General features: G+C 40.6%; 2 protein-coding genes across 6 annotated transcripts in view; both read right to left on the bottom strand.

Moving 5' to 3' along the window:
• Positions 1-2,864: 2,864 nt before the first annotated feature.
• On the bottom strand, positions 2,865-16,096 carry LOC124149221. Its single transcript, XM_046520668.2, has 5 exons — positions 15,938-16,096; positions 10,225-10,414; positions 8,690-8,877; positions 7,792-7,927; positions 2,865-7,145 (listed from the first exon to the last, which is right to left on the bottom strand). Exons 1-5 carry the CDS (start codon positions 15,972-15,974, stop codon positions 6,959-6,961), a joined length of 738 nt encoding a protein of 245 aa, XP_046376624.1. The 5' UTR covers positions 15,975-16,096; the 3' UTR covers positions 2,865-6,958.
• Positions 16,097-19,090: 2,994 nt separating this feature from the next.
• The window catches only part of LOC124149220 (serine/threonine-protein kinase ULK4-like), a 54,090-nt gene continuing 49,141 nt past the window's right edge, over positions 19,091-24,039 (bottom strand). For all 5 annotated transcript variants that reach the window (XM_048381725.1, XM_048381724.1, XM_048381727.1 and 2 more), the window contains 4 exons: positions 22,846-22,953; positions 22,341-22,415; positions 21,438-21,526; positions 19,091-20,570 (listed from right to left, as the gene is read on the bottom strand). In XM_048381725.1, coding sequence (XP_048237682.1) covers positions 20,501-20,570; positions 21,438-21,526; positions 22,341-22,415; positions 22,846-22,953 — 342 coding nt within the window. In that variant the 3' untranslated portion in view covers positions 19,091-20,500. The remainder of the gene's footprint in view (positions 20,571-21,437; positions 21,527-22,340; positions 22,416-22,845; positions 22,954-24,039) is intronic.

Genomic DNA, 24,039 nt, shown 5'->3' with positions numbered 1-24,039 from the left:
CGTGTTAACGTTTTCGAGGTTGCATGAATAGAAAATACATTCCGACTGTCACTTTCATGATCTGGTAAGCGATGCTTTGATTGGTCGGATGAAAGGTCGTTCTGACGTGACCCGTAATGGGAAGTCCTCAGATCTTTGTTAAGCGATAGCGAGGAGAGATCTGATTTTAATGAGATTGTAATACAACGTAATAAATGTTTTAATCTATAAAATATGTTCATTATATACAGTCTAGATGTAAGCCATGCGTTCCGTTTGAAAGAACTGCAGACCATAAATGCGATTTTGTGCTGTTTTATCTTCATAGTTGAGTTACCAGAAGAATTAGAAAATTAAGTGCATGTGTACATTTAACAATGTCATGTTACAATAGTATTAGTAGTGGTGATTAGCAATGATTTCAGTAACCAGGAGAGTGAGTCCAGTTATATCAAGTCGTGTCAGCTTAATGTGGGAGGAAATCTCGAAGTGATGCTGGTCTTAGACGGTTACCACTTCGATGAGCACGGGTATGGTGCTGACAAACCTAGAAATATAATCGGGGCGAACAGGGATTCGAACCCACAATCATAGGTTTCTGGCGTGCCCAAGGGACGCAACTCTGCACAGCGATTTGCGGCGCCTTAGAGGACTGGGCCAGCCGTGCCTCCGTACCAGAAGTACATAATTTAATTAGTGTTTTAAGCTACCATATTGTTATACGGTGCTTTCAGTAGTAATTTATATAGTATACAGCTTATAGCTGTAGCTGTTAGACATACATTTATCTCTATCAATAATTTACTCTCAGTAATATATTCAACAGTAGTATGTCAGTCTTGTAGGAGTTATGTACATAGTTCTATGAATAGTATTGGTAAATGAATACTGATGTATTGCATATATACTGAACCGCAAAAGAAACGTCACCATGGATAGATACATGAGAACCTTATTTGTCCAAACACTGTAAACATACTTTGAGACATATTAAAAGATGAAACATGGCAAAACTGATCACCAAGGTTGAAATTAAAGTGTCAAATGTTCTTAAAGTGAAACACAACACTAGTCTTTGAGAAAATGGCATCACAAGTCAGTATCTCGTGTGTCCGCCATGTGCATTGATTACTGCCGTGCAACGTCGATACATGGAATGGATGAGGCGGTTGATGAAGGCCATAGGCACTTGAGCGTATTACACTCTGAGGAACGCCTGACGCAGTTCAGCTGCAGTTGTCGAGCATATCGTCTTGGATAATAAAAAACAACGCAGATGACAATAAAACCGATCGCCCAAAGACTTGTGTACTTGATTACACCGCCAAGGTATATATTGTGTAATTATTATGTATACATCTTGAATATCTTTTGTTACTCGATGTATATAGAGGGAGAGGTATTTAAAAAGCGTCGTCTTGTTAACTGATCCCAATTTTCAGTCGAAATAAAATATGTTTAGACTATGTAACTTCTATTTTAGAGAAACATTTTGTCAAAAGTGTATGATGTATGTTATCTATTGTATATAGACTATGCATCAGACGTCTGGGACAGCTGTACTGTAGAAAGTAGCGGTGAAATGGTCCAATCCGAAGCAGCAAGAATTGTCACATGTTGACCTAAGTTTGCCCAAAAATCAAGCTTATATCTATGACAGCAGTTATTTGTGGAACTCTCTTCAAACTGAAGTAAAGGACACTTCTTCATTATCATTATTTAAGAAAAAGATCACCCAAGTCCCTGTGAAGATGCCGCAATTCTACTTGTTACAGAAAAGTAACTATTCTTCATAAGGTGCTGCGATATTCTCGTAGCTCGCTGACATCTGATCTCTTTCGTGTAAATCCAGTGACACCCTATCATGCGGTTGTAGTTCAGTATATTATACTGGTTTGATAATGCTAGCCCACTAAGATACCACGTCACAGTTTAACATGGATACCCCACTCAGACACATTAAATGACTCCGAGCAGATCAGTCTATATTGTAGGCCCTTGGGCCAGGTTCACACTGTGCCGATTATGGCTCCCGTTTGAGATCTGACAGCGCTACGACACGAAAGTGAAAAAGTCGGATTACTATCCTCAATGATCTGGAATGTCCTATCATTGTCTGAACACAGTCGTACGTAACAGGGTCCTACGGATCGGGAAAGGTCCAGAGAGGTCGGCCAAGCCCTCCCGACAGTATGGTGCGTCCCGTAACAATCGTGACTATGTCGTGACAGATTCTGCTGTGTCGGATCAAAATCGTAACAACGTCCTGTGTTGTCTGGACGGTGTCCTGTGGATCGGGACGCTGTCGTGATGAAAGGGCATGAATTGTTCATTGCCGTTTCTTGTCGATTGAGTCCAGATCTTGCCGAATGCGAACCGTCTTTGTCCGTTCACTGTCCCGTCACTGTGTGATCTCTGTTGGATCTCATTCGGGAGAATTGGGACGCTGTCGGGACAGATTCGGTCTTTTTTTTACCATGCGGAAGACACAAATCGGATCAGATTCGGATTGAGAACGGGAGAATCGGGACGAATTCGGCTGGAAATGGCTGAATCGGGACGATTCGTGAACAATATCTGATTGTTTGTGAATTTCCCGCCACGAATCACAGGATCTTGATCAGACTTTTGACAAATTTTAATCGGGAATGGTCCTATCAAGGACGGCAGTAAAAATCCTGTATGTGTGACTGAGCCCTAACTGCCGAGCACCAGGCAGGGTAACAACAAGTACCATCTTCAGCATTTTTTGGTATGACGCGGCCGGGGATCAGTCTATGGGTCGTTATTAGAAAACGCAAATGATAATTGTCACAGTAAATATTTGTATGTGACGACCACAGTGAAGCAGAGACTAGCTGGTCAAATATACATAAACACCAGTTAGTATTAAGTTTATGATTTATTTGTCAAACAGGACAATAAAAAATATTCTGCTGTACATACAAAATGACAATCATCTCGATTTTTTTATAAAATGAGAACATTTTTAGTTGCTTATGTACAAATAGAGCTGAAACTGTAAAATACATATCTACACTCTTAAATCAAGAACATAAACAAACAAAGATTAAACACGGGGAAGGAGAATGTGAGTATTTTAATCCGCGAAGTAATAATTAACGCCACTGAATTCATGTTTGGGTATTTTAAAGTAAGTGAGAGAAGGATGTTTTGCGACAGAAATGAGTGAGTATGGTTTTAAACATCATTGCATTTATCATCACCGCGGGGGACACCAGAAATGGGCTTCACAAATTGTACCCATGTGGGGAATCGAACCCGGGTAATCTGCGTGACGAGCGAACGCTTTAACCACTAGGCTAATCCATCGGCCGCCACAGAAATGGGCTTCACACATTGTATCCATATGGGTTATCGAACCCATGTTTTCGGCCTGACGAGCGAACACTTTAACCACTGGACTCAATCCTTGTAGAAGGTTTAATAAGAATAGAAATAGCTACACAGATTTTATTACTTTTCGCCCAATTGCAAGATATTACAGTTACTAACTGTCCAAATTCCGATCGTGCATTTGAATTGCTTCCTGGGAAATTCAAACTCTTCTTGAGTGAGACATAAAATTAAAGAAAAAATATAATCTATTTCGGCATCGCCAAAGAGTGCATCGTTTGGTCTGTGTCACTGCCTCGTCCGTTGCATCGATCGTGACAGTGACAAGGTAGCCGCGTAGTCAAGGAGCGTAACCAGTTCTTCAATCCGTGACCAAGCTGAATGCTTGACTGGGATCTTGTCTACTTATATCTCTAACGCCGCGTGACGATACGTGCGCAATATCACTGAGCCGATTCGCGTTACTTAACGTTGGTGGTTCATTCAAATCAGCTCGCCACTTTCCGTTAACATTAACGAACGGTTTTAACTGACAGTAGAAAGATATGCTTAAGTGGGGTCATTTTAAATGATAGTTCTAGCAAGCATACAATTGTGTTCTAACTCCGCTATGACCCTCTGCTGATTCTTCACGTCATAACGTCTAAATCTAGACTGGACACCTACTGTAATCCTCTATAAGAGTTGTTTTATGACGCAATAAAATTCTACATGATCAGCATATTTCCTGAGTCAAATAAATATAAAACGCCAATGCCAGAGAATAACCAGTCTCCATTAACTGAAAATTAGTGATGACACCAGGTGTTCGCGAAAAGTGAGTGAGTGAGTGAGTTGGGTTTAACGCCGCTTTTAACATTATTCCAGTCATATCACGGCGTGTCAGCTTAATGTGGGAGGAAAGCCCGAAGTGATGCAGGTCTCAGACGTTTACCACTCCGGTGAAACCCACGAGCACGGTTATGTTGCTGACAAACCTAGAAACATAATCGGGGCGAACCAGGATTCGAACCCACAATCATAGGTTTCTGGCATGTTCAAGGGACGCAACTCTGCACAGCGAATCGCGGCGCCTTAGACGACTGGGCCACCCGTGCCCCCGTTCGCGAAAAGGGTTAGCATGTCCTGCCATACCGGTGGCACTCGCCACTCGCACAATTAGTATAAAGACATACTTCAACACCTATTGCGTTTCTTGGAGATTGCATCTGATAACGGTACATGGAAGTGGTGCACGTTCATTACTCGGGTTTGAATACACTGTGTCCTAAACGATGGAGAAACGCACTTCAAACAGACCCTGTACCATCAATGATGTGCGGGGCAAACGTTAGATAAAAGCAGATCTTTTTGGAGAGTAAACAAGTAGAAATTTGGGTAGTTTTGTTACATATGAAGCGTTCTCGTTATATTGTGCAGACAAAACATGTACAGATATATGTTGAGATCAGTTTTGATATTGACTCAATCAGTAATCAGTACCTTCATTCCGCGAATGGACAAAACAAGGCACAGCGTCAGCCCGGACATAAAGCTAGTGATTACCAATGGAGTTCCGGGATGCTTACACACTCTGTTTGATTTCTTGCTTTAAACATCCACAGACTAAACGTTTCACAAATATGAAAGTATATTAAACATTTGAGTAGGATTGTTTCTTCTCGACGAATCGTTTAACTTACATCAGAAATGACAAAAATAACTTGAAAAAAGTAGGTCATGATGGGTTAATATTGTAAGGCAAGCAACCATTTAATCAAGTTGTCATTATAAAAAACTTCCTTTCCTGTTTTCCTTATTTCATCCAACGGACAAAACAGTGAAGACATCACTTTTTATAAAGAAATGTTTGCATTGTTCTTCTGTTTCGCCCATCGATCTATAGTTATTGGGGAAAGAAGAACGGAAACAACATCTTAAAAAGCCAAACCTCAAAAGCGCGTCACATATCACCCGATTTTTCTTTAAATCTTGAGAAGTACCAAAACTATAACATTGACAAAATGCAATCATTTTTTCTCCCTATTTTAAGTCAAGAATACCATTGATCCGGGTGAAAAGAATTAGCAATTTCGTTTTTCTCATTTCATGCATTTTGAAGTTTCGGTTTCCACCAAAATTACGATGTGAAACACGAAAAAAATGGCAATCATCATCTTATATTTACAATGAGAATCTTTAACAAAAGAAGCGATAAAAACACGAGTAAGTGTTATCACTGTCGATCAGGAAATATACACAGACATGTTTGTATATATATTAAAATCATGTACAACCAGTATTTGAAACAGAGAACACACTTTAACAAGACATGCCTAAATGAAAAGGTGTTTTATTTGTATAAATAATAAAAGATGTAAAAATGAGAGTTTAGTACACCTGTCCTTATAGGTACAGATGCATTTTTCACAAAGGAAGATAAGCACAGTTGCTGAGTTTTGAAAAACAACTTGGAAGAACAATGTCATCACGATTTACAAAAGTTTACCACAATATCCAGATATTATCTACAAAAATATCATTGATACAGCTGCACGCAAAAGTGAGAATTCTTTATAATTGCCATATGGGTGAATTCAGAAAATCGTTTGAAATAGAAGGAAATAAATTGACCGAATTATCTAAGAAATAAAAGACTTTTATTTTGTTTCTCAAAAATATTGCTGTAGAATGCAATGTATATGGTAATGTTAAATGTACAAATGAACTTCGTTTAATCTTGGTAAATATGTTCCTTTTTTGCTTTTATTGAAATATTAAGGGAATGTAGGAAAACAATACTTTTATCACTTGTTTTTACAGTATACAAACCTGAACCAACTGTTGTCACTTCTTCAAAAACATGGCGGTGATATATGTACAATAATCGAAATTCGATACTTCAACAAGAAAACACATGTTTTCAAGTGTCACATTCACGCGTAGATTCAAGAAAGTGACCACGTTACCATGGAAACCAAAAAACTACACTACGTCTCACCGATCTATCTAGCACCTGTAGTTCAAGGGTTGACTCCCTCTAAAGCAAGTATTGGAGTAACATACTCTAGTCCTAACGTTCTATATAATACTGGTATTGCCAAGTACTGTAGAAAGCAAGCCTTGATATTTGTACATACACAATATTATAAACAAAACACGGTTTCATTCACATCTTGAGATCACGTACCCAGCAGTCTACCATTAAAGTAACTAAGGCTATTTTTATAATAGCGCTATTCTTTTCAAAGAAGTCAACAAGAGTTATCTCCCTTACACAAGTCAAGATCATTTTCTTTACACATCACAAACATTATCACTTTTCATCGAATTAAATAAATAGATATTTAAAAAGTCTTCAGGTACCCTGGGTATTGCGATTTATACCCTTATCCGACAAAGTATAAAACCGAGTTTGAACCCCATAAAGTCAATTATATTTATGCAATGAAACAAATTTTTACCCGAGACGAGACATCTGACCTTGTAGCGTAAATACCTGAGATATTCTTCATCATTTCATACGTATTTTATAAAGTCTGTTCCGTCACTGAAAATGATTGTAAAGCATCATATCAATACCAAATTGTGAATTTTCCATTGCAAATATGAAAGCAAAGATGAAAACAAACCAAACACGTTATTAACAGATTCTGTGAATGACAGCTGATAGTATTATGCCTATTGTCAATAGCACGGACGCGGTGTGTGTCGTGGCTGAACAGATGTAGGGTCTGGCGAACAAGGAGACCCAGACCGTCACGTTCTTCGTGTAGTAGCCGCAGGGGTGGTGGGCTTTGATTATACAGTTGCGGTAGGTGTTGATCACTCTGTTGAAACAAAATGGTGGGTCAGCCGGAGACATTACACAAAACAGTGAGTCTTGTTGAAAAAAGGGGATAAAACAAAGTGGGGTGTTTTGCCAACTGAGACATTATGTGCATGAATAGACAATGCCTTTTTAAACATTGTCATTTTTACCATATGCTATATTTGGGATTACACTTTCTCAGGAAAGTATTAACGCTACTAATATTTTGGGTGGTGTTTCATCCGGGATTCGAATCCGGTGGAAACCTTAGACAACGGGGTCACTCCCACACCATACCTCAGTTTGAACTAGAGCGTTACCTACTTGCATGTGTTATTCTGGAGCTCTCATACCTCAGTTTGAACCTGAGCGTTACCTACTTGTAAGTGTAATTCTGGAGCTCTCATACCTCAGTTTGAACTAGAGCGTTACCTACTTGCAAGTGTAATTCTGGAGCTCTCATACCTCAGTTTGAACTAGAGCGTTACCTACTTGCAAGTGTAATTCTGGAGCTCTCATACCTCAGTTTGAACCTGAGCGTTACCTACTTGCAAGTGTAATTCTGGAGCTCTCATACCTCAGTTTGAACCAGAGCGTTACCTACTTGCAAGTGTAATTCTGGAGCCCCCATCCCATGCCTTAGTTTGAACCAGAGCGTTACCTACTTGCAAGTGTAATTCTGGAACTCCCATGTTCGTTTCTCGATGTCGGGGGTTGTTGAGTGATGTGGAATCGTCTCGTACTCCCCCATGCACTGCCTCACCTGGGGTATATTCCTCTGTGCACAGTCGTACTGGAATACTGAAGTGTTAGTTGAGAGAGTGAGTTGGGTTTAACGCCATCCTGACCAGTATTGCAGCTATATCAACGAGACACCTACAGGCGTTGGGTAAGCCAAACATGACGCAGGCTGAAAGATATGACCAAGCCTAGCCCCAGTGGTTAGAACAGGTTGAACGCGAATTAATTGATCGGGTGGTCATACTCGGTGACCTGGCTGATTGCGTGTCACATCGTACCCGACGGACTGGTTCGTTGCTCACGATACCAATCACTGGATTGGCTGGCCCAGGCGTTAAACAACAAACAATATACTGTATTTACTTGACTGTAGTGTGCAACCAAGTATAATGCACACACTCTAGGGGATGCGTTAAAAAAAAATCGAGTATTATGCGCAACAAAAAACTACATTGTATCGCTTCAGGTGAAGGAGTGGGAAATAATAAAACGTGGCCAAGTAAAATGTGAAATTTGCAATAAAACATCACAAGACGAAGATTTTCCATTTCAATTCATTTCCTGTTTTGCTGGGATTTGTTTCGAGATTAAGGTTACCAGATTAAAGGATTAAATAAGTTACATGATGAATTCACTCTGGCGGACACAGGTTATCCGTATAGATACGCTCAAACTCTGAAAGGGTTGTTTTTAAGTTGTTTTTCGAGTATGAGTGAGTAGGGTTTTACGCCATATTTGTTAATATTCCAAGTGTTGATTAACACACACAACATGTACCCAAAATATATATTCAAAACAGTAAACAGTGAAATCCAACCGTACATCTATCGCTTGAGCAGTAATCACAATAGATCTTTGAGCATTCATCACACTTATAGGTGCTGCACAAATAGTTGATCGACTGCTCGATCCGGGCCCGAGACATTAACACTTGGCGTTGGTCCTGCAGCATGCACCGTCTGCGCAGATCTATTGCGCACAGCAGATAGTTTATGTACTGGGTCTTGAATCTGAAAGCAAACCACGAAGACGAATTAAGGCGGTGTCCTGAATGAGTGAGTGAGTGAGTTGTGTAAAAACGCCCCTTCGACCAATATTACAGTTATATCACGGCGTGTCAGTTTCAAAGCCCGAAGTGATGAAGGTCTTTGCAACTTTGGTGAAACGCACGATCCTTGGTTTGGTGCTGACAGACCTAGAAACACAATCCGGGCGAAGCTTGGATTCAAACCCAAGCTCATTCGTCACCCCTCGCCCCTTTCCGTAACCTGCAAGAAGACCGGTCCCCCTATCGATGAATGTTATGTGCGAAAATACGACAAACCAATCAGAATGCGCGTATGATTTCAAGTTCTTCGTCAAAGAATCCCTCAGAAACAATTTTTGATTTTACATATGTCGTGCATCTAAAAATATACCCAAGACACAGTTAAATGTGTTCAATCATACTGTATAAATCCGCATGTCCCGATGTGATTTAAATTGCAGCTGAAATATATATAATATATGGGGAATTATTAGTGAACCATTATGCAACGAGTAGACAATTGTTTTAGGTATGCCCGTTTGCGCTAAGACGGAACCCGGTCGCAAAAATGGCCACGAGAGGGGCACGAGTCGCTATTCGGCATGTCCCGGAATAACACGAGTTGCTCACGAATGAGCCAAGATCACAAGTTTCGGGCACGCCTTGGGGACACAACGATCCTTTAGACGACTTGCCCGCCCCTGGTTCAAAGAGTGACTTCATGAGTTTCATTGCTGATTTGAACACATTACAAAGTATTTCAGTCATGCCACGTGCAAAACTGGTGCGGGTGGTAGACGATATGCAGGATGCCGACAGACCGAGGATCATAATCGGGGCCAAACATGGATTTGAACACACGACCAGAGGATCGCAATAAAAGGGCGCAGCTAATAGCATGAACACATTATTTCAGTGAGTGGGTGAGTGAGTATGGTTTTACGCCGCTTTTAGCAATATTCAAGCAATATCACGGCGGGGGACACCAGAAATGGGCTTCACACATTGTACCCATGTCGGGAAAAGAACCCGGGTCTTCAGCGTGACGAGCGAACGCTTTAACCACTAGGCTACCCGACCGCCCCATTATTTCAGTGACATCAAGGCTAAAGGTGATGCGTGTCGTAGAGGATAACTGGTTTAGGTGAAACCATAAGATTCCCACATATAATCGAAACACAACTAACGGATCCTTGCGCAGATAAGGGACGTAATTCTGCACAATGTTGTGATGCATGGTATCACCGATTCACCTTTGCCCAGGTTTGACGGAGAAGCAGACATGAACCAAAATAGGATTTCAGAAAACATTTCTTTTCAAATTTCCAACCTGCATATTTGCTGTGTTTCATAATACGTCCATTCCATCGGTTTGATGAAGTATGTGTTGGTGGTGTAGATCTCTTCGAGGGGGTTGACGATAATGCCTTCTAAATCCCTCACATATTCCCCCTTACAGCGCAGGATGTCCTCCCCCGAGGGGCAGTTTGGCTGCAGCTGGACCTGGCCATCCCCCACCCCTGGTGGTGGGAACAGAAAACAATGTAGCACATTAGTCACACAGACAGACAGACAGATCATTTATTTGAAGTATCACCTCGGTACAGATTTAAAAGGCAACCCATGCTTGCCGTAAAGGGCGACTAACGGGATCGGGTGGTCAGACTCGCTGACTTGGTTGATGCATGTCATCGTATCCCAATTGCGTGGATGCTCATGATGTCAATCACTGGATTGTCTGGTCCAGACTCGATTATTTACAGACCGCCGTCATATAGCTGGAATATTGCTGAGTGCGGCTTTAAACAACAAACAAACAAAAACTAAAAAAAACAACATATCTAAAACATTTGTTATCTCTTTAAAAATATATGAATAAAAACATATAAAGTAAAGAGCCCCATCAATTAGAAGTTTTTAGAGATTCTACCACGACTACGTGAAATACTCGAATTTGATTGAACAGATTGGACCCTACTCGTTCGGTTTCAAATGTTAAAATATTATTGAAGGCAGAGGTAAAATTAATTCTGGGCTTAATTGTATAACCTACTTTCTGTACATCACTAAAACTATCAGAGTCAGAACACAGGTAGCTTGCTTGTTCTGTCATTTACGCTGACAGTACCGTCTTTCCTCGATCAAACGCTCGGGTGTGTATGTCTTTCAGACGCTCTTTACTCCGGCGTTTAACCGCATGGATAATAATGGGGAAAATCCCTTGCATAAATACTACCCGGCGTTTATTCGAGAAACCGGGTTTTATTTGGGGACTGAAAAGAGGGGCAGAACTTCTTAATTTCAGCCGCATCCAACACACAAATACAATTATTTATCACTTGGTAACCACATGAAGATATACACAATTGAGTTCTATCTGGTACGTGTCATACGTATACGAAGATGCTACGAAGATTTCAAAAAGCGTCAAACGACTTATGCTCAAAAGCCGTAAAGCTTTCAAAAGGTTTTATAGAAGCCATTTCCAAATTTGACGCATCAGTGACAAAACTTGTGTCCGATGCAATTCTCTATTTTGACTTCTACCATATATTCCCGTGGAAACACATGGCTTGTCTTTGCATGTGTTTGTGACGTATGACACCGACGGAGCAGGATACGCTCACCTTTTCGCAAACACCTGGCACCATGATTATTTGCTAGTGATGAATGATCCCAAGCTCGGAATTGTACAATCAACTCTGCTTTTTTTTAGCAAAGATTCCTTTCGATTCTGGAAGGGGTTTTAACACTTTTATATACGTCCCTCGGGAGAACTATTAACTTTTTCGTATTATTTTTAAAAGGAATGTTGCACTGCGAAAAGTCAATAAACCTTCGCCGCCTTCTTACTTCGTACCAAATATCCGACGAATAAAATGATTACTTTCTTGTTGCCTCGAACAGTTTTGAAATAACCCCTAAACATATCAGCATATTGATGTGTTTGCTAAGCATGCAAAGTCGAGCGCCTATACTTGTCTGTTGGATCTTTATCTGTTTGCGTAGAGAAAGACGTATCGGTTTTTAAAAGCCGTCAGTAGATGTTTCCGACAGATGTGTGACTGTTTGACGAAAGAGGTCACTGACAGGTATGTTTTGGACGAAAGACGTCTCTGACAGATGTCATTGTTACGAAAGACGTCTCTGACAGATGTCATTGTTACGAAAGACGTCGTTGATAGATGTCATTGTTACGAAAGACATTTCTGACGGATGTGCTTGTGACCAGGACACTTCTGACGAATGTGATTGTGACGAAGTCATTTCTGGTGGATGTGATTGTGACGACAGACGTGGTCATCTGAACGATGTGATTTTGACGAAAGAAATGATGATAACAACATAAAATATTGGAGTCGATGATAAATAAAACAAAATGGATAATTGAAAGTTTTAATAACGTTTTTGAAAAAAATAATTCATGCACTGTCATGAAAAACAACGAATTTCCTCTTATAAATCCTCTCTGAAAATAATAAAATCAAATTCCGGCCCCTCCAATATGTACAAGTAGTCTGAGACAGGGGAATCAAACAATGAACCGTATGAATAATAACATGATTAATACGTATGAACCATAACCCTTCAAGAGCTAGTGACTATAGTGGCATAGCATAGCTTGTGCAACAAATCCGACATAGCGTACAAATATACACCTACAACTTAGCCCCGCGCCGGCTGGCTTAATGAAATACACTTAGCTTAGGCTACGTGACAACAAGGCACCGTTCCACAAAGTGATCTTAGCGCTACGGCTATCGTAAGCCAGTGTTAAAGTATGGGAGTTACGATCACCTTAGCGCTAAGATAGCTTTGTGGAACGGGGGCCAGCTTCTCTCCGTCTCTTCCCGTCATGTACGTGGTGTAAAGGGATATCGCTGTCACTGTACATATCGAAGTTCACATCCAAATATACTTGGTATTCACTTTCGAACTTTAGGCTCCAACAAATTCATTATCATCTCCTCGGATGTGCATCTCTGTCATTAGCTAATGGAAGATTGTATCAAGGCAGTGTGAGTGAATGTTGTTTTACGTTACAGTCGGCAATATTCAAGTGCATGCACGGAATGCTCGGACATTATTTTGAGGTTAGATCGTTTTAGGTCTTCCTGGTGAGAAAATCATTATGTTTGGAAAACATGAAATTATTATGGTCATATCTTCCAGTTGTTTTTCTCTATAGCTACAAATTTGCTGGTTTGGTGTAAAGCCAGATTCACCCTATTCACTATTTCAGTATTTCTATAATAATGTAAATCAGTTGTCTCTGGACTGGTATTTCAACAACTGTCTTTGTCTCTCCATCTACAAGTCAGCTTCGTCTGTCTAACGTTTAAAGTACTGAGTGTCTTTCGCATGTAATCATGACACGGGGTGTAGGATGTGAGTGAATATGGTTTTACGCCGCTTTTAGCAATATTCCAGCAATATTACGGCGGGGGACACCAGAAATGGGCTTCACGCATTGTACCCATGTCGGGAATCGAACCCGGGTCTTCGGCGTGACGAGCGAACGCTTTAACCACCAGGCTAGCCGACCGCCCCTGTTTGGGTGTAGGAGGTAACAACTTCTGTATGATACAATCGCTAATCTGGCTGTCCCAAAACTATAAAGTCGTTTGTTGCCAACAGATTTATACTAAAGAATGAAATATTCGAGGTTAAAATGCAAGACTGATATGTATATTTAAAAGAACCCCGGGTTACTTATATGTAACACAAACCTAAGGGTGGAATCTTTAGCTGGCATTTCTTTTACAGGATTCCATATGAATGATACACTTAGGCCGAAATTGATGAATCGCCTCGACTTCAGCTTGACCGCTTCACACTCGGCCCAGTCCAATAGGATCATTTGCCACATGGGTAACAACCTGAGTGATTTGTGTCAGCGCCCTGAGAGTAACAGACGCTCATCAAATACTACTGGAAAATAACCTCAGTATTTAAACGTGTATAGTTATGTACTATTACCAATGTAGAGCAGAAGTCTTGTCTTGGCAAATTTCTTTATAGAGCATGTCAACTAAGAATTAATGAAATATAGGCGTGTGTATATTCTCCATAGGTATGTTATTCTTTAATCACCTGTATCAACAGTTTTAACGTGATACTGATAAGCTGCAAAGCTTTAGGTCAATAAAGAATTGAATTGAAATAATCTTGTCCTTTTTAACATGAATTCATGGCAAATTCAGATACGGACGGATGATTTGAGGAGAATGTAATGCATTTTATTGGCGATAGATCTGAATTCAAAGTAGATTAATTAATGATTAGCGCAGTATTACATACATGGTACGTGATGTCATGCATGTATTGCGACCATGACCTCATTCATTCCACATATATCCATCACTGTGGTGTCACATTGCGGAATCTTCAAACATTAGTGGTAAGACGCTGTTCTATCACCTCGTTGCATACATGTGTACTTCTGCGTGGAGCCGTTCTATTTGTCGGAGCTGAGGCTTGGATATTCCCGGAAACAAACAATCCGCCCGTGTAAACACAGAAAATAGCCGGAGTATTTCGGGGTTAATGGTTGACCAATGTTTGGAGACTATTCTGTCTCAATCTGCACGTTGTAATGAGTGTTGTCTGTGAAACTGGACATTGTCTGAGTAATTAGGTCATCAATAACGCAGGATTCAAATGTATCCTAAGTTTTGAGCTAACAGACAAAGAAAGTGGTTATTGAAGGACTCGGATCAAGTCTACGAGGAGTGCCAACTATACCGCGAGTCTAGTCTCACTCAGGGTGGCTGATTCCGCTTGGTGGCGTGATAAGATAGGAAAAGCAATGCATCATGATTCACACGCATACATTAAGCAGACACTGTGTACATTTGTCTTTAATACTGGCTGTAGTCAGTGTTAGAGCTGATATTTATTGCAGTCCATGTTGTGGTGTGTTTGAACAAGCGTGACATGTGATATATCACGCCACCTGTTACAACATACCAGGGCAATGTGCCCTTCCAGACAGAAGACAGAACCCCTCATAGGTATTTTGTAGAATCTTAGCAAGACGTAACTTGGTTTTACCCTTTACATCTTATGTTATGGTTTACATCAACAACTCAAAACTCTAAATATAAAAAGAGGTAACGCAAATGGTTGCTGTTATACGCCACAGTCAGCTATCCCAGCTATATCACAGCGGTTTGTAAATAATCGAATCTGGACCAGACAAACCAGGGGTTGATATAATGAGCAAACTTTCACGCCGTTTGGTGAACAACAATCAACCAAGACACCGAGCACATATATAGAGTTTTTAAAAAAAAAATTCAATAACACACAAAAAAATAATTGGTATACTTTCTTTAGCCCCTCAGTATACACACTTCATAAACGTACAGAATGTGTCGGTAGTGGATGAATGACTGGAGCAAACAAGTGCACTTTGCCCAGTTGTAAATTCTGTAACCTTGCCTATACAGCCATGGTACTGCTCCAACTACGACTACATTTCCAACACCAGCTACCATGACCACTATATCACCATGTTGGCGAAACACCACTGCGTACAAATTCAGGAGACAACTGAAACCGGTTATATAACCCCGATGCGATGGCCTGTATTATAAATGTATATAACGTCGTGGGGAAGTGGGCGAGAGATACGAATAAACAGTCTCTACCCCAAGAAAGAAGATTTACTGAGCTAATCAAACATCGATTTAATTCGTTGTGAAACAACTAAATGGCTAGGGCAGTGTTTGTGTAAGCAGGTGTTGACTTCCGGCTCGTGGCTGTCATTGTTTTGACGGGCATGTTATGTCTATTTCACGGTGAAATCGACATATTGATTGGCGTGTGTGTATTTCTGAACGTCAGCGTCCTGTTAGCATCCAATCTACTCTGTGACGCGGATATATTTCCTCTGAAGGTATACCCGTACGTTTCGACCACAGGCTTGTTTGAAATCTATGTCAGTTGGACGCCATCACTGAAGCGTGGTATTCCACCTGTAAAAGGAACGCTCAGGTAGAATACCTGTACACAAATCTAATCAACTCGTAGCGACTTACCTATAAGAGACAACAGCACACACACGATCGGAAACATCACAAACACAGATATTCACAGGTTCACGGTTAACATCCAAATAATTCACATTTTTTTCCAAGTCTCAACCGATCACGACCGTCCTGAGCGTATTATTACTACAGGTGTCACGTGACCCCATTCATCGTCTCTTGTCTGCTTGAGTCACGGCCTTCGGTGTTCCTTTATACAGACAGCCCGTTGTGAATGATTTGGGATGTTTGAAACGGTTTAGTGGAGTCGTATGCAGATGTAACGGAACAATTTAATAGTAAAACATCATTTATCAGAGGAAGAGAGCCAAACAGGGGAATGTCATAAAAAAATATGACAGTCTCTTGGGGAGGGTCATAAAAAATACACCACAAATGGGTGGGTCATGGTTAAAATGGAAATTTTATCATAAAATATTAAGGGCATTTGTATTTTGTCTTTTCAGGGAGGGTCATGAAAAATTTATCAAGGACATTGGAAGGATCATCCAAAAATATGATGGGGGTAATTATTTTCGGTACATAAGTGCATAAAAACAAACCTGACCCACCCCTGTAATACATGTTTGTTTGTTGGTTGTTTATTGCTGCACTCAGCAATGTTGCAGCTATAATACATGGGTCTGTAAACAATCAAGTCTGGACCAGACAATCCAGTGATTAACATCATGCACACCGATCTGTGGAATTGGAATAGATGACATGCATCAACTAAGTCAGCAAACCTGTTATTGTAAGTACACTTTGTGTGATTTACAGTTGACAGATGATCCATTTTAAGATGTTCTAATGAATATTGGGAAGAGAATAAATCTGCAAGTGACATTACATGATGCCCCAGGTCACGCCACAGGCAAGTGTCATTTTTATACTGCATAGATGAACATGTATACAGTTCCTTGGTTGTCCATATGTATGGAATGGAATGTACTGGAGACTGTTGACTGATTGTATGTCATAGAATAAAATGTTTTCTGAAGACTGTTGACTGATTGTGTCTCATATAGTCCGTACCAGTTACATCAAGAAACAATTCCTTCTTTCAACATACAATGAGTCGACAGCCACCTACACATTCCTCTCTACCATGATATACAAACAGTGTTTACAATTTGTTCCAGAATATCCCAAGAATATAAGCACAACCTATGCATTCCTCTGTATGGTAGACTAACATTTAGTCTCTGAAATCTTATATTACACAATATCCTTCTTGACTCTAAAAATAAAAAATAAAAAATTCTCTATGCTGATTTCAGAGACTGTGGAATAGAGCTAGCTTGAGATGGCTAGACTTGCTTTTGTATGCATTTCTAGATTATTATTTTTTCATAAAATGAATATATTCCACGGTCATGGTGCAGGACTATCTGTATGGGTGTGGCAAGTTTTACAGGTCTCGATAACCCATGACTGACCTGACAGAAACACATTAACATCAGTCATCAACAAGACAAACACAAATATCTCAAGTATTTATTGTTCATAAATAAAACAAAATAGTTCATATAAAAGGGCTAAGACTTTGTTGAAACAAGGAATGTTTGATAATAAAAGACACAAAAAAATATATCACGATCTGATTCATGCATAAAGGAAAACAGTGACAAATAAAGCTTCAATGAAACAAACAACACTGACAGCAAAACAACTTTGATAGACACACAGTTTCCCCAGTAACTCATTGTTTGACTCGAACTGTACGGAAATAAGATCTTAATATCCAGGGACATGTTCACAAAGTGATCTTAGCTCTAGGATGATCGTAACTCCAATACTTTCATTAGGCTTATGACAGTCGTAATGCTAAGATGGCCTTGTGAAACTGGCCCCTGCCCCATAAAACCCAACAACATCAACATTATTGCTGCTAGTTGTACACATATGCCTCAGTTCATGAAAGGAGGGAGTGGTTTTACGCCGCTTTTAGCAATAGAGATATCACGGCAGGGGACACCAGAAATGGACTTCACATATTGTACCCATGTCGGAAATCGAACCTGGGTCTTCGGCATGACGAGCTAACGCTTTAACCACAGGGCTGCCCGACCACCCCTAGTTCATGAAACTAACCCATGGAGGTTCACCATGTCCTATGGATGGATGACCCAGTAGAGTTGAGCATTTGTTCACCCAATAATATTGGTTGCCATATTCCATTTGGCAACATTTATGGATATATGACGTGCTGTCCTTAATGCAACAGTTGTTGTTGCACCACAAATACATGACCTTCACAGGTATACAGTACATTGCAATTGTTGCAACAAAGCGTTATACCTCCTCACACAGCTGGGAACATACTGGGTGTAGTGAGTGAGGGAATGTTCAATAATCAAGTCTGGACCAGGCAAACCAGTGACTGACAGCATGAACATCGTCAGGGTATACTGGGTGTAGTGAGGGAGGGAATGTTCAATAATCAAGTCTGGACCAGGCAAACCAGTGACTGAAAGCATGAACATTGTCAGGGTATACTGGGTGTAGTGAGGGAGGGAATGTTCAATAATCAAGTCTGGACCAGGCAAACCAGTGACTGAAAGCATGAACATTGTCAGGGTATACTGGGTGTAGTGAGGGAGGGAATGTTCAATAATCAAGTCTGGACCCATCTTCCCGAGTGAGTTAACTGACTATAAAAGTCCAGTTTCCACCCTTGCCGAACTAGGCTGGTATTATGGAGTTACATTTTGGCTGGACTAACGAGTCTATGCATAGTCCAATCAAAATCGCGCACTGAAATCGAAATCCGGTTCGTAAAGTGTCATGCAGATTTCGGTCAACTGCAGGATTTGAAAAGCATGTTCACCGCTAACTCGTTGTCAACAGATATTTTCTAAATCTTTTCATGCTTTTAATCAAGGTGCTCACGTGATTTGATGCACTTCGCGATGTAAGACATGTTTTATCACAATATAGATCTTGATTATCAATCAGATCGTCACCGTTTTGTTTGAAGCAAATGCAAGTGATACGAGAGGTTGAATCTGATTGGTCAATAGGAGAGGCATAGGAAGGACATAACTCCTAATAGCCACTGGTGGCGCTACGATCGAGCCCAGGAATTCCAGCCTAGTTCGGCAAGGGTGGAAACTGGACTTTTAAAGTCAGTTAACTCCCTTGCCTCGGGAAGATGGTCTGGACCAGGCAAACCAGTGACTGAAAGCATGAACACCATCAGGGTACAATAACACCGAGCCACCTGATCCCCATTTTAGTCAGCTGACAAACATAAGGTACTGGGCACCCATCCTGGCAGGAAATGCTTCTAGGGGTTTGTTAACATAATGTTTTGATTGCACTGTGACAAGGGGCCATGACGGTGACTGAACTTCCATACAGCAACATGCAAAATAAATAACAAGGACGGATGAATATTCAAAGCACAATGGTTCATTATTAGCCAGGGATGATTAAATGAATACTTTGATCACAAAAAGCATTTGATATATAGGATTACATCAGAATGAGCAAAATAAATACTTTGATCGATTTCAGACATAAGATTACAATACACTTCAATTTTGTGTCGCTCGACTATGTGATACTAATGCCACACTGAACCCTCCAACAATCTGCATGCATGCTTATACATCTGCTATATGACATCAAGATAACACTACAGCCATAGTGGTATACACGTCGGAGGTGGATCTAGGATTATTTAAACAGGAGGACGTTCACATTATTGCAAATATATCACCCCTGCATGCTTAGCCTGCTCCAAGCAGAAATTCTGTAAGAAGCTTCAGGCAAGGGACGCAAACCCTCCTTGGCACCAAACAGGACTAAACTGATGTAGGTGGAGGATGTTAAACACAGTGCATCTTTACATCAGTAACATTTCATCTATGGATCCCACACCTGCTGTTTCAGGTGTTGATGTAACAATTACTATTTAGTTTAGTGGTTCACAGATAAAGCTTGCTTCATGACTTGAAATCAAACTCAAACATCATATGTTCTTTGCACTCTCATTGGTCACAAATATATCTTCAGACAGTCCATGCAATCTACATGTGGCATTTACCACGCTGCACACTGCTCCCACAAAATACTGGTAACACAGGAAGCAAACTGTGATCATGACGAAGGTACAGGAGCTTCAAGAACATCAGAGAAGGCTTCGGGAAACAATGTTACCCTGACTGAAAAATAGGTGAATGACGCTCTCAACAAATGGCAGTGCTTCTAAAATGATAGCAAACTGAATCATGCTGCACGGGAGTGATACTTGTGCAAAAGTGACTGTCACATGCACGGAAGTGTATCTAGTCTCACAGTCACATTTACTCACTCAGCCATAGCATGTAAACGTGTCTGTGTTTGCCAGTAGTCTCTAAATAAATCACGACAGATACATATGCATATACTGTATACTCCTGCCTCCATCTAGAATCTTGTGTCAAGCTCCCTGATGATGCTCCCGAATCCATCACACAGTTCCCAAACAGAAGCGACAACTGTGATGACTTGGTAGTTACAACATGAGGTGTCAAGGATCTCAGCAGTGTGCATAGCAGGGTTTTAATTCAATCGTGGATGTGACTATCTTCATGTGAGATGACCAGTGGCTTTCAGGATCTCCGCTGCAACTGTGGACAGCGCCATGTCAGCGTGGGAACTGGGAAACAGAGATGAATGATACTGAGCAGTGTTTGAAATTCAGAGGGTTCCTGGGGTCCTAAGATTGCTGCTATAGTACTGGGTCCACCAGCACAAAGTGATTGTGTAAGTTCCATACTTTTAAGATAGACTTACGATAGTCAGAACGTAAAGATGGCTTTGTGCAAGTGGATCCTGGAACTTAACAACCTTCTAAATGTTTAACTTTTAACCTTGGGGTCATGGCAAAATCCCTCTTGACTTTCATGCAAGTTTGAACACAGTTGAATCAGTAATATTCTCCAACAATATATGAAAACTTCAAAATCAAATCATTCTTGACAGGCAGTTTACCAAGGCTGTTATAAGGGAGCACACAGGGTTTCAGATCACTTTATTTTTTAGGAAACTGAATGATTGACATCCAAAATGTCTTCAAACCGTTTGTAAAATTTGGTACTGACAATAGAAAAATGACCTTTCAAACGACAATAAAATCTGGAAAATGATGCCAATTATCTCTATAAAATCACTAGTAGACCTTGCTACTGATCTCCTAAATGTTATGATGAAATCTGTACTAAGAGAGATAATGGGTTTCAAAAGAATTACCAATTTGGAAAATCAACTAGTTTGTGTGCAGGACAGTGAGTGCACCTCCCCATTATTCAGTGCCAGTTATTCACTATTTTTGGGGGTGGTCGGGTAGCCTAGTGGTTAAAGCGTTCCCTCGTCACACCAAAGACCCGGGTTCAATTCATGACATGGGAAAAATGTGTGAAGCCCATTTCTGGTATCCCCCGCCGTGATATTGCTGGAATATTGCTAAAAGCGGCGTAAAACCAGACTCACTCACTATTTGTCTACATGCCCCAGGCAGACTGACCTTGCTGTGTGAGCCAGGGAGCGGATCGTCTCCACCAGAATCTCTCCATGGTCCCGCACAGACTCGGCGTGTTGCTTCTCAGTCATAACCTGCAACAAACATTTACACCAATATGGACCACATGTCAAGCAATCAATACCTTAATACATTAAAACAATCATTGAGATTTGCATTGCCGGAATACTACAATCGTTTGTGTGGATCTTAGAGGCAGAAATGGAACAAATCTCGGATAGAAAACAAGTGAGCGATTGTTATTTTACACCACAGTTAGCAATGGTCCAACTACTTTATCAAGTTTACACCAGGCAGACCACTGGTTGACAGCATGAGCAACAATCCACATTGTCAGTGTTCATGACACACATCAGCCTCATCACACATTGTAACAATCCACACCGCCAGTGTTCATGACACACATCAGCCTCATCACACATTGTAACAATCCACATCGTCAGTGTTCATGACACACATCAGCCTCATCACACATTGTAACAATCCACACCGCCAGTGTTCATGACACACATCAGCCTCATCACACATTGTAACAATCCACATCGTCAGTGTTCATGACACACATCAGCCTCATCACACATTGTAACAATCCACACCGTCAATGTTCATGACATACATAAGCCTCATCACACATTGTAACAATCCACACTGTCAGTGTTCATGACACACATCAGCCTCATCACACATTGTAACAATCCACACTGTCAGTGTTCATGACACACATCAGCCTCATCACACATTGTAACAATCCACACCGTCAATGTTCATGACATACATAAGCCTCATCACACATTGTAACAATCTGATTGTCTTATTCAGCTTTAACAAGATGGGGTTCTGGGGACCTATTCTGCCCAGATGAGAGACTGTTTTCCAGTAATGGCCTACCAGTCTTTTGATGATACGAAGCAGGACCTTCTGTTTCTTGGCATCTGCTTTCTTCAGTGCCTGACTGTAACACTCCTGGAACACAAGATGTGTGTGTTAGGTGTCTGCATTCTTTTTGATTCCCTAGTGTTCATGTCAATGCTTTGAGCATGGGAATTGAGTTTTGTACCAAGTATTATCTAAGCTATCAGCCTACAGCAGACTTGTATCCTTACAGAGAAAGTGAGAGCTATACTTAGGGACTGTGATGTCACTGTATTTTCTGAGATAATGTGAGCTTGGACACAAATGGTTAAGATATTAGATGATTTTCCAGATAAATTGAATCAGTGAATGTATATTTTCATGACACTGAACTTCCTCATTGTCTAATATGAGGACAGATGATGTCTTCAAATATTGGCATTAACTGGAGGGAGGAATGGGACTGAGTGAAAGTGTGAATCTTGTCTAAGCACAGCTAAAGATGTGTTCTCCATTTAATCTTTTTGTGAGAGTATCTCACCATGTTTTCTGGTGACAGGGCATCACGGTAGTCTCCGCCAAACAGTTGTATGATGAGAGACAGGCACTTGATGGACAGGTCCTTGATGTCCATGTCCTCGTAACACAACTGAAACAATGACAGCATCTTAACACAACTGAAACAATGACAGCATTGTAACACACGGCTGAAACAATTACAGCATTGTAACACACAGCTGAAACAATCACATCATTGTAACACTGCTGAAACAATCACAGCATTGTAACACACGGCTGAAACAATTACAGCAGTGTGACACAGCTGAAACAATCACAGCATTGTAACACTGCTGAAACAATCACAGCATTGTAACACAGCTGAAACAAGCACAGCATTGTAACAGCTAAAACAATCACAGCATTGTAACAGAGCTGAAACAATGACAACATTGTAACACTGCTGAAACAATCACAGCATTGTTACAACAGGTGAAACAATCACAACATTGTAACACACAGCTGAAACAATCACAACATCATTAACACACAGCTGAAACAATCACAGCATTGTAACACAGCTGAAACAAGCACAGCATTGTAACAGCTAAAACAATGACAACATTGTAACACAACTGAAACAATGACAGCATTGTAACACACGGCTGAAACAATTACAGCATTGTAACAGCTGAAACAATCACAGCATTGTAACACACAGCTGAAACAATCACATCATTGTAACACTGCTGAAACAATCACAGCATTGTAACACATGGCTGAAACAATTACAGCAGTGTAACACAGCTGAAACAATCACAGCATTGTAACACTGCTGAAACAATCACGGCATTGTAGCACAGCTGAGACAAGCACAGCATTGTAACAGCTAAAACAATCACAGCATTGTAACAGAGCTGAAACAATGACAACATTGTAACACTGCTGAAACAATCACAGCATTTTTACAACAGGTGAAACAATCACAACATTGTAACACACAGCTGAAACAATCACAGCATTGTAACACTGCTGAAACAATCACAGCATTGTAACACAGCTGAAACAAGCACAGCATTGTAACAGCTAAAACAATCACAGCATTGTAACAGAGCTGAAACAATCACAGCATTGTTACAACAGGTGCAACAATCACAGCATTGTAATACAGCTTAAACAATGACAACATCACAACACAACTGAAACAATCACAGCATCACAACACAGCTGAAACAAT

This window comes from Haliotis rufescens, unplaced genomic scaffold (genome assembly GCF_023055435.1).
Source record: "Haliotis rufescens isolate VD_foot unplaced genomic scaffold, xgHalRufe1.0.p SCAF_4, whole genome shotgun sequence".
NCBI classification, from domain to species: domain Eukaryota; kingdom Metazoa; phylum Mollusca; class Gastropoda; order Lepetellida; family Haliotidae; genus Haliotis; species Haliotis rufescens.
Note: the sequence above shows the minus strand (reverse complement) of the source record. Positions and strands in the feature narration are given on the sequence as shown.